Below are 15,733 nucleotides of genomic sequence, written 5' to 3' on the forward strand. Positions count from 1 at the left end.
TTACATTTCATTGAATTTATTGATAACGTGCCGGGTGTATAATACGACATTTTGCTACCAGCGCAGTGTCCCATCACACAAACGTTAGCCAGCCTGCAATCATTACCTGCTAGCCCTATCCTGCCGTCATGTTAGCACTTGGCACGTTGTGCAGTGTTATGTAAATAGAGTACCCTTATCTTAAAGTGATACTTACATTGCACGTGTGTGTTATTTTGGTGTAAATTTAAGGACTTTTAGAAGCTGAAACCTCGGGTCGTGTAACGTGAGCTAGCTAACAGCAGACTTTACAGTGTGGTTAAACAGGAGTGCGAGACTGGGTGGGCAGGCGTGCTATATTTAGCTTGGATTTGTGCAAGGCGGCATTCACCAATTGCATTCACCTGATGTTGTCAACCAATATAAACTTCATTTAATTAAATCAAGTTTATAATCTTTTGATTGAAAATGTTTTTGCAGGAGTCTCCCAAGTCTGGCAAAGTGGGGAAGAGTGGAGGACAGGAGAATTCAGAACATGAGGTATGCTAACAAGGAAAACCACTCTAAGAACACATAACTTTATTTTTATTTAAAATGTATTTAACCCTCAAATTGGGACTTTTGAGATGTCAGATCTCGTTTGTGATAGTCCCCTGCCCAAGAGAACAACTCAAATAGAATGAGCATATACATTACCAAAGACCCTAAACACAGAGCGATATATAACATTAGATTAGATAGAGGAAATAGAAACTTGTAAATGATATATTAAAAGCTAAACAAGCAGTTAAAAAAAACCAACACACCCTAGACTCATCACAGATCAAACAGAGACCGCAAGGGTTGGGATAACCTTTTCAACTTGATGTAATTACCTCCAAGTCATTTAAAATTAAATGGAATTTAGTGACACCAGCTTTGCAAGAGGAGTATTACATTATAATTGGATTATTACTGCATGATAGTGGTCTCCAGTATTAGTGATTGTGGTTGCAATACAAATGAACGTACATGCTGAACTTATTTTTTCAATTTAAAAAAAATGAAGAGGGACACGATAAAGCTTAAGTTTTATTGTGTATATCTAGTTTATTGTCTTGTTATCAATTCAGTGTTTTGCAGATTACAATTTATAATGTTGCTCCTGAAGTGCCGATTCAGAATACTTAAATGCATCACAAAGGCCTCCACAAACCAGGATGCCTATGTTATATACTTGTGCAGAAATTGTATATTTTTCACTTGACAGCAAGTACTCATGCAAAAGGACAGGAAGCCTCCTGTGGAGTGGAACAAGAAAAGCTTATTCTGTTTTAGGTCTCATGATTCTTTGAACTCATCAGGGGAAAATTCTTCTTTGTGACCAAATTTGCTGTAGCGAGCTAACTAATGATGGATGTGAGTCACATGAACACCATAGTGAAATATGGGAGTATGGACTACTTGTGTTGGCCATCTCAATTTGAAAATCTCAGTCCATCACAACTGTGGACTTACTGTAATATTGGAAAAACATGAACTTTCTGTCATTTAATTGTTTATCTCTTACTTAATGGCTTTGTAGGAGTATGAATGGGAGTAGGGAGTGATTAATCAATAGGAATCTATGAACTCCTTCATATTTTCTAAAGCTGTCTGGTGTGCAGGATTGGAGTCTTTGCCATGCTCATTCTGGTCTGCTGGCCTTACATTTGACCTCCCTGTACTAATAAAACTAGTAAAATGGGATGATGATAATGACTGAACTCAAACAACTAGAGGCGCTTTAATTTTTTTTAAAGGAAGGCAAGCATTTGAATGCAGTTATGTCGCGTGTGGAATGAGAGCTGGCAGCTGTTTGTGCTGCCTAGAAAGCAAAAGGTAGTCCTGCTCTTGCACAGATTACAATGTTCTCAACCAGGCTGTATTCCGGTGTCACCACAGATGGACTGAGTTTAGGTGGCAAGGTCTTTTGAAGTCTGTCCGAGTACACTTGACTCATTTTAACATTTACATATTTTTCTTTTCATCCTTTCAAGAGATCCCCCCCCCCCCCCCCCCCCCGTGTCCAATTTGCATATAAACCACAAAGGCACACATACACACAGATTATAGTCATGGCACAAATTTTGTATTGTATACAATATGCAACTTGAGTTTTTACAGTAGTCATTCACACTGGTTCAGAGTTATTGTGCCAAGAGATCAGATTCATTTTTATGAGCTTCTGGACTTAGCCCCGAAGCTGACATCCAGCATGTCACACTGACAACAAAAGCTTATCAAATGCCTATGATTATGTTTTTACCATATTATAAAAACATGAAATGAAAACTTTAGGCCATGACTGTACAAGCTAAATCTGTGGGAAACACACTATTTTATTGCCTTGTGTTATATACACAGTCCAGTTTATTGAGTTATAAAATCCACACTTGTCAGTTAGCAGATAATTTCATTAAGCTTTATATCTATTTCAGAGCTTTATGTAGTTACCAGTTTAATATAATCCCTATTATTTTCCACATTTGCGTTGTACATTTACAATTACAATAAAGGCCTTATCTGTTCTATTTTAAAACCTGTCCTTTAATAACAGCTGGCTAACAGCTGGCTAACAATTACATATATTAGTCATCCTTGCCGACCTACTGAAATTTATTTATTTATTTATTTATTTATTTATTTATTTATTTATTTATTTTTTCAAGCTGAAAGTTTCAGGCTCTGCCAGCATTAGACTTGCGTGTCAGCAGCCATGTATTAGATCAGCTAGTGCACCAACCTGTGTCAAATTAAAATCGCTGGGCTGCAAGCTGTTGTCACTGCCCCCACCCTTCCTTTTTTCCCATATGCTCTGTCAACCAGAAATGCATAACTGTAAAGGCTGTTATGTAATATATATGTAACTTTCATTTGGCTTGTTGTCAGCAACCATAACTGACAAATGAAAATTTGAAGCATTAAATGAGAAGAACCATAGATGACAGATGTTTCTACTTTGGCCTAATATACTTACATGAGTTAATTCAGATCTTTCCAGTACATTAATATGTAATCGAGTTCATAGCAGAAGTCAGCACAGCGGCATTTTCCACTTCACACAACAGCTTTCTAGTGGCACAGACTGATTGTCTGTCTTGTAGTGTGGCTCAGACTGTGGCCAACTTTGTCTGGGTCTTAAGCGAATTTGATAAATCTCTTGTGACTCAGACTCCACAGCTGCATCAGGTGAATTAAGCTCTGTGTCATCAGGTCCACACTGATAAATGGATCCTAGTAGGAAGGCTGGATCAGTTGAACTTGCTGCTTTCAGGTGATCCCACATCAGGATGATGCACTATTGTAAAGAGTAATTGTACATTTGGTAAACGGGTTTGTTTTTTTTAATGAGCATTTTGTCAAGTGGATGGCAACTCAGTGTATATAATTAAAAGTACCAGTTGTGCTCCTTGGCTGGTGGCTGCATGCACACATTTTTATTAGATTTCTGCAGAGGTTCATTCGCCCATATTTTATACCTGCATCTTTTTTTTTTAGTGTGTCTTTGCTCTTATGTCCGTGTAACTAATGTGTGTTTTCTCTTGTTTCAGCAGAGCTCTAACAGGAAGGCTAGCAATAGTGTTCCTCCAACAACTCAGCTACTAAAGGGGAAGCAGCCAGGTTCCCAGACACCTGTCAAAAAGGACAAGAGGCAGAGCTCCTCTCGCTTCAGCTTGAGCAACAACAGGGAACTGCAGAAACTTCCTGCTTTTAAAGGTATTCACCTGTGTGACAGTCTGAAATCCATTTTATGTAATCACATAATGAACTACAGAGTGCGCTCGATTTGGTAGAATTTGCATTTGTTATATATTCATAGAGAACGGAGTTGAGGTAATGTTTTCACGCTTCAGGGTTTTGCACAGAATTCAAAAATCAAATCAACCAAATTTGGCAGGTGGAGAAAACTACCTGGTCTGCCTGTGTATGTTTAATATGTAAGAAATGTCTCAAATGCAGATCTAGATAAGTGCACACCTCACAGAAATATGTACTAACAAGCACGTACTCAATTATTTAGTCACTCCTTCCCCACAGAAGTTCCCATGAGCATCCCTTGCTGCATCACCCCCATTTTAATACCAGGCTGAACATGACATTATGCAATATGTGGAAACAAACAGAGGACATGCATGGCATGGATTTTGCTCTGGATTTAACCCAAGCATCTATATTTAGTGATAATCCAGAGATAAAGCTTTAATTCCACGGCCCTTGTGTTTCCGAATGTTGCCAGTGAGCAGATAAGACATGTCTGCCAGCTATTACTATTCCTCCTCCTGTCTTTCCTCGTGAACTTTACAGATGTATATGGATATTTAGTGTCCAAGTTCAGTGCCAGATCCAAGAGCAACGAGCAAACACTGCTGCGACACAATAAATGCATATTGTCAGCATTGTCCTGTGTATACATGGATGACTGCACGCATAATTTCTCAGTACTTTAATTATAGTTACCTAACATAGTGGTATGCTTTACAGACAGTTATATTGACATTGTTGGCTGTTAAATAATCATGTAATTAAACTTCAAAAACAATTTTATAACTGATAGTGGCAATGGCACAACAGGAATTGGTTATACTGTTTCTGTTTCTTTCTAAATGTTCAGACTCAGGAAAAATAAGAATCTCGTAGGAAAAGTGTATTTTAGTGGTCCCCAGATGACTATTCTGTTTAGTAAGTGAAACAAAGTTGGGACATTGGAAATGTGCCCGACACTTTCAGAGTGGGTAGGGAGAATTATCCATCTCCTTTCAAGGACAGATATTTCCTGGATTGTTAGATTATTTACAGTTGATGCAACAGCAGTGTAAAGTTTATGGAACTGATGTAACCCCGAATGGTGGTGAATGCAGTCTCGTTGGGTTACTTGCTCAAAAGTTTCTGTATTTGGTAAAAGATATTGTGGACGTTCTGGCACTGATGCCGTGTGTGCAGAAAAGAGCGCTTTTGTTTTTGTTTTTCGTCATCGGTGGGAGGCTTGTAAGCTCACAGTAGAGCAAAGGCAGCGTTCTTCAAGGAGAATTTACGAATGTTATTTCTGTCTATGGAAACCTTGGCATGTAGAGCAAAGTTGGATTTCCTAAGGTGGCAACATGATAACAGGCCATTTATTGTTCATTGTGTCTTTATGCTCTGCCATAAAAAAATGATTGTGTCTTTATCTTAGCTAGCCGTTACCTTTGTAACGTGTGAGGAAACCAATAGGCTTAACTTCATTTCTGATACAGCCTGCTCACTTCCCACACCCCAATGAGAGCTTTGATAACATTCTGCAAAATATTATCCCACAGTGGCCAAGTAGATGTTATCACTTAGTCCTGTCCAAACAGGCTCCTCGCTTGGCCTGTTTTCATTCCAGGCATGTTCACCACCTCCTGATGGAAACACATGTCCGTGAGCCTGTCCCGCAGAGCCGCAAAGTTGAGGCGAGACTTAAAAACCCTGACCAGAAGCAGGCCTTTCCCATGAACTTCCAGATTCGTGTGTGCTTTCTTTGACTGTATGGTTCAAATTTTTGCATTTGTTTGGACGATAGTTTGGTTTCTGTTGAAACCCGATGTGGTGAGCTGCCGTTTTTTTTTTTGTGTGTAGATTTTATAAGACAAAATACACAAATCCAAACTTGTTTTTTTTTGTGTTTGGCATAATGTTCAGCTGGAGATCTGTCTGACTGAGGCAAGTAAACAGGAGATTAATTCCTCTTTCTTTGTCTCATTGCAAGTGTTATATACATGTGCCAAAAAGCACAGAACAACAACAGTTGCTCCCTCTGTATGGGTTCTCTTTTAAAGCAGGAGCTCTCCTTCATGGAGCCTTGGTCTCACAGGGTTTGGTGCCACCTTGTGGCTAGAGTGTCAAATATGAGAGGTGATGTTGAAGGACATGAGTATATCTACTTGTAACCAAAGTTTAAAAACAGATAATACTTTTTAATCTGATTTTTTTTTTTTTTAAATTGAGGGTACAGTTAACATAGTGTATGAAATTTGCAGTCCTTACCTTTTTAATGAGACTATGCTTAATGGCAATGCAAAACTTTCCCATGTTCCTTTATAAGTTGAAACTGTTTTAAGGGGCACTTTAATGGATATAACTAACAGTCGGCAGACCGCAGATATGCAAACATTGTACACAATGTAAAAAAGAAAACATAAGGAAAATAAAACACTTAAACAGAAGGACACCAGGAAAAGCCTTACAAAAACAACATAATGAAATCATAATGACCGAGAATGTTTATTAGTCTGTGAACAGTAGTTCGTGCTAACTCTGAGATATGTTTTATTGAGTAAACAGTTGGATGAGAGAGAAATTGTGTAGAGTAAAATGTTACAGATAGTGACGAGGCTAAATGCCTATGTCACGGCAGATTCTGGTGGGTACTAAAATATTATTTTTATTGTCGCAGGTTAAGTTGGGACATTTCTGCTCTTTTATAAACATGTAGCTACTAGTATTCAAAGTAGTTTGGATTTAGTTTATGCGTCACAAATTGTTATGTTTCTCCCGTTGTTGTGTTTCTCCTGTTGAATGAGCGTAGTTCATTGTAAATTATTAATTGTCTGAAATGAATCTTATCAGTGAGAACGGTACACGGGCTTCAGCACTAGTCAAAGACACAATGGACACAAATGACGAAGCACGGAGCAGGGACAGCTGGAGACAGTGGGCTGTCCCAAGTCTAATAAGCTGCAGTGCTTCTGACAGTTCTGACTATTTTTTTTTTTGGTGTCACACTGTGTGCCAACAGCTACTTATGTTTGACTTCTTCAGTGTACAGTCATCTTCATTTTGAGGGATAAACAGTAAAGATGACAGAAGTTATATGGTCAGCAGTTATGTTTTTTTTTTTTTTAAGCATTTTTTCAGCCTAGCACTAGGGAGACAGGATAATGACAGCAAACGTGAAGATGTTAAAACTAAATAAGTTGTGTGTTTAGTTCTGTTATTGCTACCTGTAATACAGTTGTTTAGTAGGTGTCAATGACTGTTAGCAGAAAACACAGGTCTAAGTCAAACTACTAAAGTGTACGTCAGTCAGTTTTTATTTTTATGAATCGAAATGTTGCTTTTACTGTGGTTGTCTTTTAGTTACATTCTAAAGCTTCCAGGAAGTAATCTTAACGTTAAATCACTATTTGTCATGTCATGTCAGAGAAACGTCTTTAACTTTGAATACATGTGGGAGCAGAAAAAGGCCCCTACAACTCATGACAGAAACTTCCCGGGTCAGACATTTCATATGAATAAAAATACAAAAAAAAGTCACTGGCAGTGATCATGGTGTTAAAACTGCTCAAGCTGTGCACTGGTTTTGCACGATTGGACTTTTCAGCATTGCTTCTAGAAGGGTTTTGTAGCTAGAAGTCAGAGAATCAGACACATTGCTATATTTAAGCAGTGAATATTTCATTTATGCATCAGCAACATTCAGAAATGACAGGATCCTACTAAAAAACATGACACTGTATCTGAATTGGTGGTCTTTTGTTTGGAAGAATAGTAAATATTGAAAATGGTATTTAATTAATTCACACACGTTTACTATATCTGCAGGTCTAAAACTTGTTTTTGAACTTTGAAAAACGTTTTAAGCTTTTAAACTGTTGTACATATTATAATAACACATTCCTCAAGTTACCAGGTTTAAGCTGCAACATTAAATGCGATCTCCAAGCGTGTTTATCTTGCAGTCATCAGCCACAGGTGTTTTCCACTTGTGCAACATTTTTAGTGGCACAATGAACAAATCTGGGCTTTGTTTCTTAATATATCTGCTTCTAATGTGACTAATACAGATCAGCATGTATCATCGCTTTGTGATTCATCTTTGCGTTACGAGAAGAAGAAAAAATAGGTTGGATCTTGATAAAGATGTCCCTATCATTGGAAGCTGCCTAAGTTCAGCCACTGTTGAAAGAGCCTGTGTCCTCAGCTGCGTCGATCAGTCTGTTTCTCCAAATAGATCTGAGCCTTAAGCGTTTACAGAGGACCGTGACATTGAAGATCAGCAGACCTGTGAATGAACCACTTCGTTGTGTATTTTAGGCAGTGCTGCTGATATCAATGATACGTTTAGAAAAAGCTCTGAAACCATGCTTGTGTTATAGCAATCTCACAAGTTTCTTCGCATTTAAAAAATAGCACAGACACAGCAGAAAGCTCGAGTTTGGTGAATGCATGTGCCAAAGTAGCATTTGTAATGAGTAATCCAGTATTTTCTTCTCATGGTCATGGATGCACTATGCCTAAGGTACAAAATGGCAAGAAAGAGCCCTTTATATGCCCAGATTAGTTCCTGCTGATGAAGTGCTCCATTATCGTATATATTAGGACCAACTAAACTAGATGTTAAGTATTACATCCATTAGGGGTGTAGTTGTTCCCATTTTGTACAGTTGACTTTAGTGTAAGACTTTTTACATCCTCTAACCTGCAGACAAACACGTATACAAGCTCAAGGTTGTGTAGCAGGAGCAACAGTGGCAATACAAGAAGTGTGCAAGAACAAACAGCAGCCGGACTCGAACCACACCGCACCTCCTGCACCTCCAGCGGAGAAGTGCAAACCCACAGGGAGGAACCGTGACACCATTATGTGCTTTATGAAATACCACACAAAATGCATTTTGCACAAACATTACATTAGCCTAAAACAGTGTTTGTTTGTTTTTTTGTTTGTTTGTTTTTTTTTTGAAAGTGTGAAACTTCCAAAACACTTTATGTATTCTATTTTTCTTTTTTGAGCTTAAATGGTAAATGGCCTCTATTTGTATAGCGCTTTACTAGTCCCTAAGGACCCCAAAGCGCTTTACATATCCAGTCATCCACCCATTCACACACACATTCACACACTGGTGATGGCAAGCTACATTTAGCCACAGCCACCCTGGGGCGCACTGACAAAGGTGAGGCTCCCGACACTGGCGCCACCGGGCCCTCTGACCACCACCAGTAGGCAACGGGTGAAGTGTCTCGCCCAAGGACACAACGACCAAGACTGTCCAACCTTCCGATTACAAGGCGAACTCCCAACTCTTGAGCCACGATCGCCCCGAGCTTAACCAAACCTCTGTATAGAGTTACATCTGCTGGACAATATTATCCACAAATAATGATTCCCCTAATTACTTTTAAGCAGTCAAGAGTATATCAATGTCTTCCTTCTTTGCACATTATGCAGAAACTGCATAGAAAAAACAACCCTGTTGCCTTGCTGTAGTTGCTCGGCCAGTTTTATGTAATCTTAGCTAACGCTGCCAATCACTGAAATGACAGCAATCATAGTGCAAAAAAATAATGTCGTTTTTTGTCCTTCACAGAAGAGAAGTAATTGCGAAGGCTAGTATGCCATACACACATTTTAATAGAAATGTTTGTGGGTTGTCACACAGCTACGGTTATGAAATGTTCATTCTAATGGGGTAAGCAAAGTCTTTTTGTGCAGTCTTTTCTCCTCGGTGGCTTTCTTATGCAGCAAAAATTATTAGATTATATGTGACTGTAGTCCAAATCTGTTTAATTCACACCCATCTACACTGTATTTGCGTGGTTATTCTTCGTGCATAGGAATGCTTATGACTTTAGCTGAATCACTGTTTCGACACCTTGTCTGTATGTGCTTACTGTACTTTCAGTATGATGACACATATGGCATGCACAAAAAAAAAAAATGTCGGTGTATGTTCTGATTGTGTTTGTCTGTGTGCAGAGTTTTACAGAGCCCTATTGTATTCTAAGGGTGCAGTGGTTACTATATTTGGGAGTGCTACGCCAGTGACTGGGAGTATGGATTTCTTGCTTTTAATTGTCTGTGTCACCAATGTGCCCGCAAAGGTTTACAGTGCAGGCTTTTGTTCCCCAGTGCTGCTGATTCAAAATGTGGCTTTCTGCATATGCACATCCTGTGTTGCTCACATTGAGACTTCCTGCCTTCCTGTTTCTCTTGTCACATACACCTGGGCTCAGGCTGTGCTGCTGAAGAGCCATCTGTCATGCAAACACAGACACACGCGCACAAAGTTGGCACGCATGCTGGAAATGGCAGCAGACATTAAAAAAAGGTCCACTAGTTGATGACCAGTGTAAGGTGACATTAAGCATTGAACACCTTGTTGTATTTTGTTTTATTTAGGTTTGCCAATATGGAAAAGATGGAAAAGATATATAAATCTTCTAAAATTTGTATCTGTCTTGTGTGAAACTTGTATGAAAAGCATATAAGAGTGAAAACAGATATAAGATCCCTTGAAAAATTATATAAATGAAACTTCCATGTTTTGGATACTTCCTAAAACAATATATGAAAGTAATGAGAAAGTGGCCACTTTCATGAGTATATCATATAAGCATTATATGATTAAGCAAGCTAAAGCTGATGCAAGTCTTTTATAAGTTTTTCTTATTTCTTTTCCATGTGGGTGTTGTTGGGAGTTAAAGACTAAAAGAGAAATAAATGGTTTCCTTTGTCCTCTGCTTCTTACAAGCAACCTACATGTTGTACAGTTATTTGTATTCCATGGTATTATTATTCCATTTGTGGTTATTTCAGAACCGGTTAAATGGAATTCAGGCGAGTTGTTTGTGCTTTAAAAACTCCTTGACAGATGTAGGTTCTTTTGGCCCAATCACAGTAACTGGCCCACCCCTTTTCTCCCCACTCCAATAGCCAGTCTCTTTCCTCATGTTTATTTATTCTGACAGCCCGCCCATGTGATTGCAGCTAACCAACCAGGTTGCTTCTGTGTGGGATGACATCACTAACTAGCTGGTTCCCTCCAGCAGCAGGGGAGCTTCATTTTCTGCTCAGTGTTCGTGCTAAAATGGAGGCTGGCTCCTCGCCTTAGCCTGGGCTACCCTCTTCTCTCCTGTTTCCTGCCTCAGCTCACTGATGTTGGCATGTACTAGAGCTGCCGGCGGGATGGTTCTGGATGGACCGAGCGCCAATGGGCCTTTCCAGCCTGTGGCCCTCATGCATTTTAGAGGTGAGAATAGGAAATCTGCTGCTGTGTACTGGTCTGTTTAAAGAGGAGGTGGGCTTGAGTGTTAAGCAGCCACAGCTGGTGATTTAAAAAAAAAAAAAAAAAAGAAAATAAAAAAAAAAGCTTGATATTATATGTATCATTACTTTTGTGGAGGCGAGTTTAAGAGTTTTTTTTAGTGTTGTTTGCACGAGGGTTTTTGAAAGAGAAAGGAGGTGATTGTGTTTGTATGTCAGCAAGGAAGGGTTCTGCCAAGACATTGCAAAGCTTAGCTTTAGTTTAGGGGGGGTGGGGGGGGGGTGGGGGGGTGTAAGATTGGTAGTTTTGAGTCTCCCCTCCCCCATCAACACTATTGATGTCATAGGAAGTGAGGTCAAAGCTTGTTGTTAGTTTGTATATGTCTGTATTGTATTGTTGCAATGTGACTAACATAAGTAGAAAGGTTGTTTGATGTTGTTGTAGCTCCAGTGTTCTTTTTGAGTTGACGTTGATTCGGACAAACTTAAGGAAGCTGGAAGCTGTCTCTAGATGAAGTGGCAGTGTGTGTTTAACATGCAGCCAATTATTTCATATGCTTGCTGCTGTCACAGTGATGTCAGTATCATGGTGTTGCTTATGTGGCTGTTAACATGGTCTCGTGACATTTATATGCATAGTGATAATTACAGCAAGTTATGGCAGAAAGCCACCGGTCCCTCCTTCGGATATCCTGTGTCTGAAGGGACAGATGGTAAGCGCACCACATTTGCCATTAGGGACACTTTATTAATCAGTTATTTTCATATTCCGTAGTACAGAATGTCTGAGTCAAGAGTTGTGCTTAGAAGCAATTTGTGTTCGTGGCTGGCTTCCTGTATGCATGCTGGAGCTTTTAGATGAGTAAAGGTTATTCACTGATCCATGCAGAGACGCTCGTGTGTGAAGTCTGCAGTTGCACAGCAGGTCTCTTAATATTTTAGGTCTGTTCAGAAACCCTACTGCTGTTGTGTAACAGGAGCTGGTAGACCTCTCAGCACTCAGAGGCTGATGAGTCGAGGTGCTCATGAGTCGGCCTGTAACAGTAATAGGAACACAACTTGATGCAGGTGTACCAAGCCTCAAATAACTCAGCAACCGTTTTTCTGTATTCATCTTACTCTTTTCGCTATAAACACCACATTTGACCACCTCCCCTCTACCCTTAATGACAAGTTTTGACACCTCAGTGTTTATCAGTAAAGATGTTGTTTGATGACCATTATGATAGTTTCTGGGTTTTTCAAAGGGTAGCTGAATAAGCAGAGACCACCCTCACGAATCTGCACACCCAGTCATTTTGTTCTATAAGCAGCTCAATTCAGAAAAGACCTTAAAGGGTCCTTGTAGGATTTCAAGCGTTAAAGAGTTGAGGGTAAAATTTTGAGACTTCCTAGTAAAACAGATGCTACTATATTAACTTAACACTTATAAATATTTTTATTAACTTGCATGCATTTAGAGGGGATTGTTCATCATTTTGACAAGTATTTGTGCTCACTGTCCAAACAAGGCTTAATATATATATTTTTTTAAACACACTGTACGCACTTAAGCAGAAGCAAGCTGAATATTAGTCATGAACACAAAAAGTGGTCGTGAGTTTTACTTTCACAGTTAGTGCACCTCACTGGAAAGGAAGACACTCTTATGTAAACTTGCTCCAGAAATACAAAATGGATGTTGTGGCAAAAGCTCAAGAGCTTGGCTGATGTTTGACCTTTTACTGTGCTCAATTGGATCCTGTTTGCGGATAGTAGTTTGAATATGGCAGTTAGTCTTCTAAATATAAATTCAAAAATCTTCCAGTTTTTTCCAAATATCTTATGGCATGTATAACTATTTGTATAAAAACAGACAAATGTAAAACAAGAGCCAACAAAGAGCTATTAGATAAGAAAGGAAGCAACAGTAAAGTAAGGAAGCTTCACCACAAAGCTTTGACACTAACAGTGTTGGGGAATTATAAAGCAAATACATTATTGATTCAAAAGGGTAGTCTACCTAAAAGAACTCATAGGACAGCTTTGTTTCATGCTGTTTTAAATGCTAACGTTTCCTCTGTGACTAATGTGGAGGTGTGCTGTCAGTCGCAATTTGAGGTTCTAGTCTGTGAGCATTGCCTCCATTACTGAATCTTTTAGAATTGACCTATTTTATTGGTGCCAGCTGTTAACATTTTGTCTGGTATCAACTTATGCAAAGCAGGGTCTGCACAGAAAATACTGTAGATATATAATTACAGATTACCGTGCTGTTTTAACTCTTTATTCCAAAGTGTTCAAGAAAGCCACTGGACGCTTATAAATGTATCTGTAAGATTACTGAGTGTAGCAGGGAGTGCTGACTGACTTATTTTACTCCATGATTCATGTTTTGCATGATGCCTTTGGCTGACACTTTTTTCAGCCATAGCTGATGTGATCAGCAATTCAGCGGTCTCTTGATTCCAGTGTAGACGCAGCAGACATGCGTCTCTGATTAGCAGTGGTCACCCCCTGGTCCAAAGTCCTGTCTCTGCCTGCAGTCACCATGGTGATGTAGGGTACACATGCAGATTGTTAATGGGGAGAAAAGAAAGACTCAAGAATCACAGACTGTGATGAAGAGATTAATGCTGCCCCATAGGTAGGTTTTATAAGGTGACATTCTGTTTTAAGACACTAATCCCTGTGTTGGATGAAAATGAATGAGCACCAATCCACTTCTCTTGGTTTCATGGTATTTTCTGGAGCTTGGGAATCGGATGAGCTCAGGCTAATTCAGAGGAGAAGCTTCCTTTCTGTGACTCGTGTCATTTATTACAGGCTGCTACTGACAGTTTTGATCATTGTAAAGAAAAGGGAAATAGCTGTGTCCTAGTGAAGGCCCCATCACAGTAGAGTGCATAATGCTGGGGTTATTTGGTGCTATATAGGCTGCTTGTAGTAATGGCGTCCTTTCTACTTTTGTCAAAAAAAGGTGAAAGTAAGTTGCACTTTATTCAGAGCTCTTCTTCCTGAGTGCTGATAAAGGGAGAGAGCACACATTATAGCTATTTCTAAAATTGCTAAAATGGTTACCTGTAGATTTAGAGTAGGTCTTGTTTATAAAAACGTCCGTACTTTCATACCTTGCACTGTTGCACACCTTATGATGTATGGAGTGTGCAAACCCTTCAAGCTCTGTTCAGGTTCCCTCTGAGCAGTCCAGAAAGTTGATTGAAATTATGATCTATTTTAATATATAATAATTCTGTTTAGAAGCTTTGTTATTGTCACTTAATTACTTAATTGCAGACAAAAAATGTTTTCATACTTTTCTCTAATCGTTCATATCTTTAAGGAAGCTGTCAAGTGGTTATAAATCATTTAAACTGACACTGATTGGAGGTTAGCTCATTGTGCAAAATTCATTGGCTGCAAAAACATGTAATTTTTTTTAATTGCAAGCTAATAATGATACACAGGTAGGTGTGGCCCCACATTCCCAGAGGGTGATTTAGATCTTTTGCATCATTGATGTGGCGATAACATAGCAGTCATTACCTCACTAAGTTGAATTGGTTGCTTTTTGCTTTAATAACTAGAGGAACGTGTGTATGTGTGTGCAGAGTTGAGTTTGAAATCATTTGGATGAACAGTTTTCATTTTTTACCAAAGGATTTCACAACAGTTGGCGCACGGATACGTCAGCTGCAGGGCTGCTCTACTCTGTGATTGGTTATTGCTTTAAGCAGCTGTGATTTGTTATTTGGCTGTCAGCAGGCTTTCATCACCGGGTATACTGGCAGCACAGAGAGAGCTGCTGTGCACAGTTGATGCATGGGGCACTGGTAACTTCATTATCTATCATGTGACGTGCCACCCGGATATATTCTGCTTTATCAACCAAAATGCTTATCTCCAAGCAAACAGCTGAGCTGCTGTGCACAAATTCACAGTTCCAGTGAAGTCTGTAGAAACAATGCAGTCGTGCCCAGAATAAAGCCAGCAAGTCGAAATGTTCTTTCCTCTGGAGAAGCACAAAATATGTGTATCTGGTGTTTTTATTAAAGAGTTTTCAGTAGGAAATCCAGCATTTCCTGAACTATCAAATAAATGAAAACGCACACACAAAAGCTGCAACCGTTCTGTCTCAAACAAGCACAGCACAGCTCAGTAAACCTAAAGTTATTCAGAGACATGCCTTGCAGTCTATAACATTATAAGTCCTTTGTGATGGATCACAGCAAAATAAAATATGGTTGTAAAATGAAGAGATTGCTTAGCAAAACATTTAAAAGTAAGTCAGCCTGTCTGTATCATTGCTGCTCTAATGTTAAAAATCATTGACATTTTGCTTCGTGAAGAGAATTTGAATTTAATTCCAGCCTTTCTTCTCTCTGTTTCACAGATGTTCCCCCTGCAGAGCAGGAGAAGCTGTTTATCCAGAAGTTGCGTCAGTGCTGCGTTCTCTTCGATTTTGTCTCAGACCCACTGAGTGACCTGAAATGGAAGGAGGTGAAACGAGCCGCGCTGAGCGAGATGGTGGAGTACATCACCCACAACAGGAACGTCATCACCGAACCGATCTACCCAGAAGTGGTTCACATGGTCAGTGTTACAGTAAACAGTGGAAATGAGAAGCTTGGACCAGTTGTTTTTATTTTATTATTTTATTTTGACCTGGCAAATGTTTAATAAGTAGAGAGTATAAGTGAACATAATTAACTAAACTTAGTTAGCCATCTTTGTACTTTGTATCACTCA

General features: G+C 39.2%; 1 protein-coding gene across 3 annotated transcripts in view; it reads left to right on the forward strand.

Annotated features, from left to right (window-relative positions):
• Nucleotides 1-15,733, forward strand: part of ppp2r5cb (protein phosphatase 2, regulatory subunit B', gamma b) — a 28,409-nt gene that overhangs the window by 175 nt on the left and 12,501 nt on the right. The window contains exons 2-4 of one of the 3 annotated variants that reach the window (XM_086263601.1): nt 460-519; nt 3,552-3,717; nt 15,378-15,577. In XM_086263601.1, the coding sequence (XP_086119727.1) occupies nt 460-519; nt 3,552-3,717; nt 15,378-15,577 (426 nt within the window). Of the gene's footprint in view, nt 1-459; nt 520-3,551; nt 3,718-8,881; nt 10,992-15,377; nt 15,578-15,733 lie in introns of those variants that run through there. The other 2 variants (XM_086263602.1, XM_086263604.1) reach the window with 2 other exon arrangements.

This window comes from Aulonocara sp. 'chitande type north' Nkhata Bay, linkage group LG15, assembly GCF_057382095.1.
Source record: "Aulonocara sp. 'chitande type north' Nkhata Bay isolate Kocher_YH1m ecotype deep benthic linkage group LG15, A_spYH_male_GT1.1, whole genome shotgun sequence".
NCBI lineage: Eukaryota > Metazoa > Chordata > Actinopteri > Cichliformes > Cichlidae > Aulonocara > Aulonocara sp. 'chitande type north' Nkhata Bay.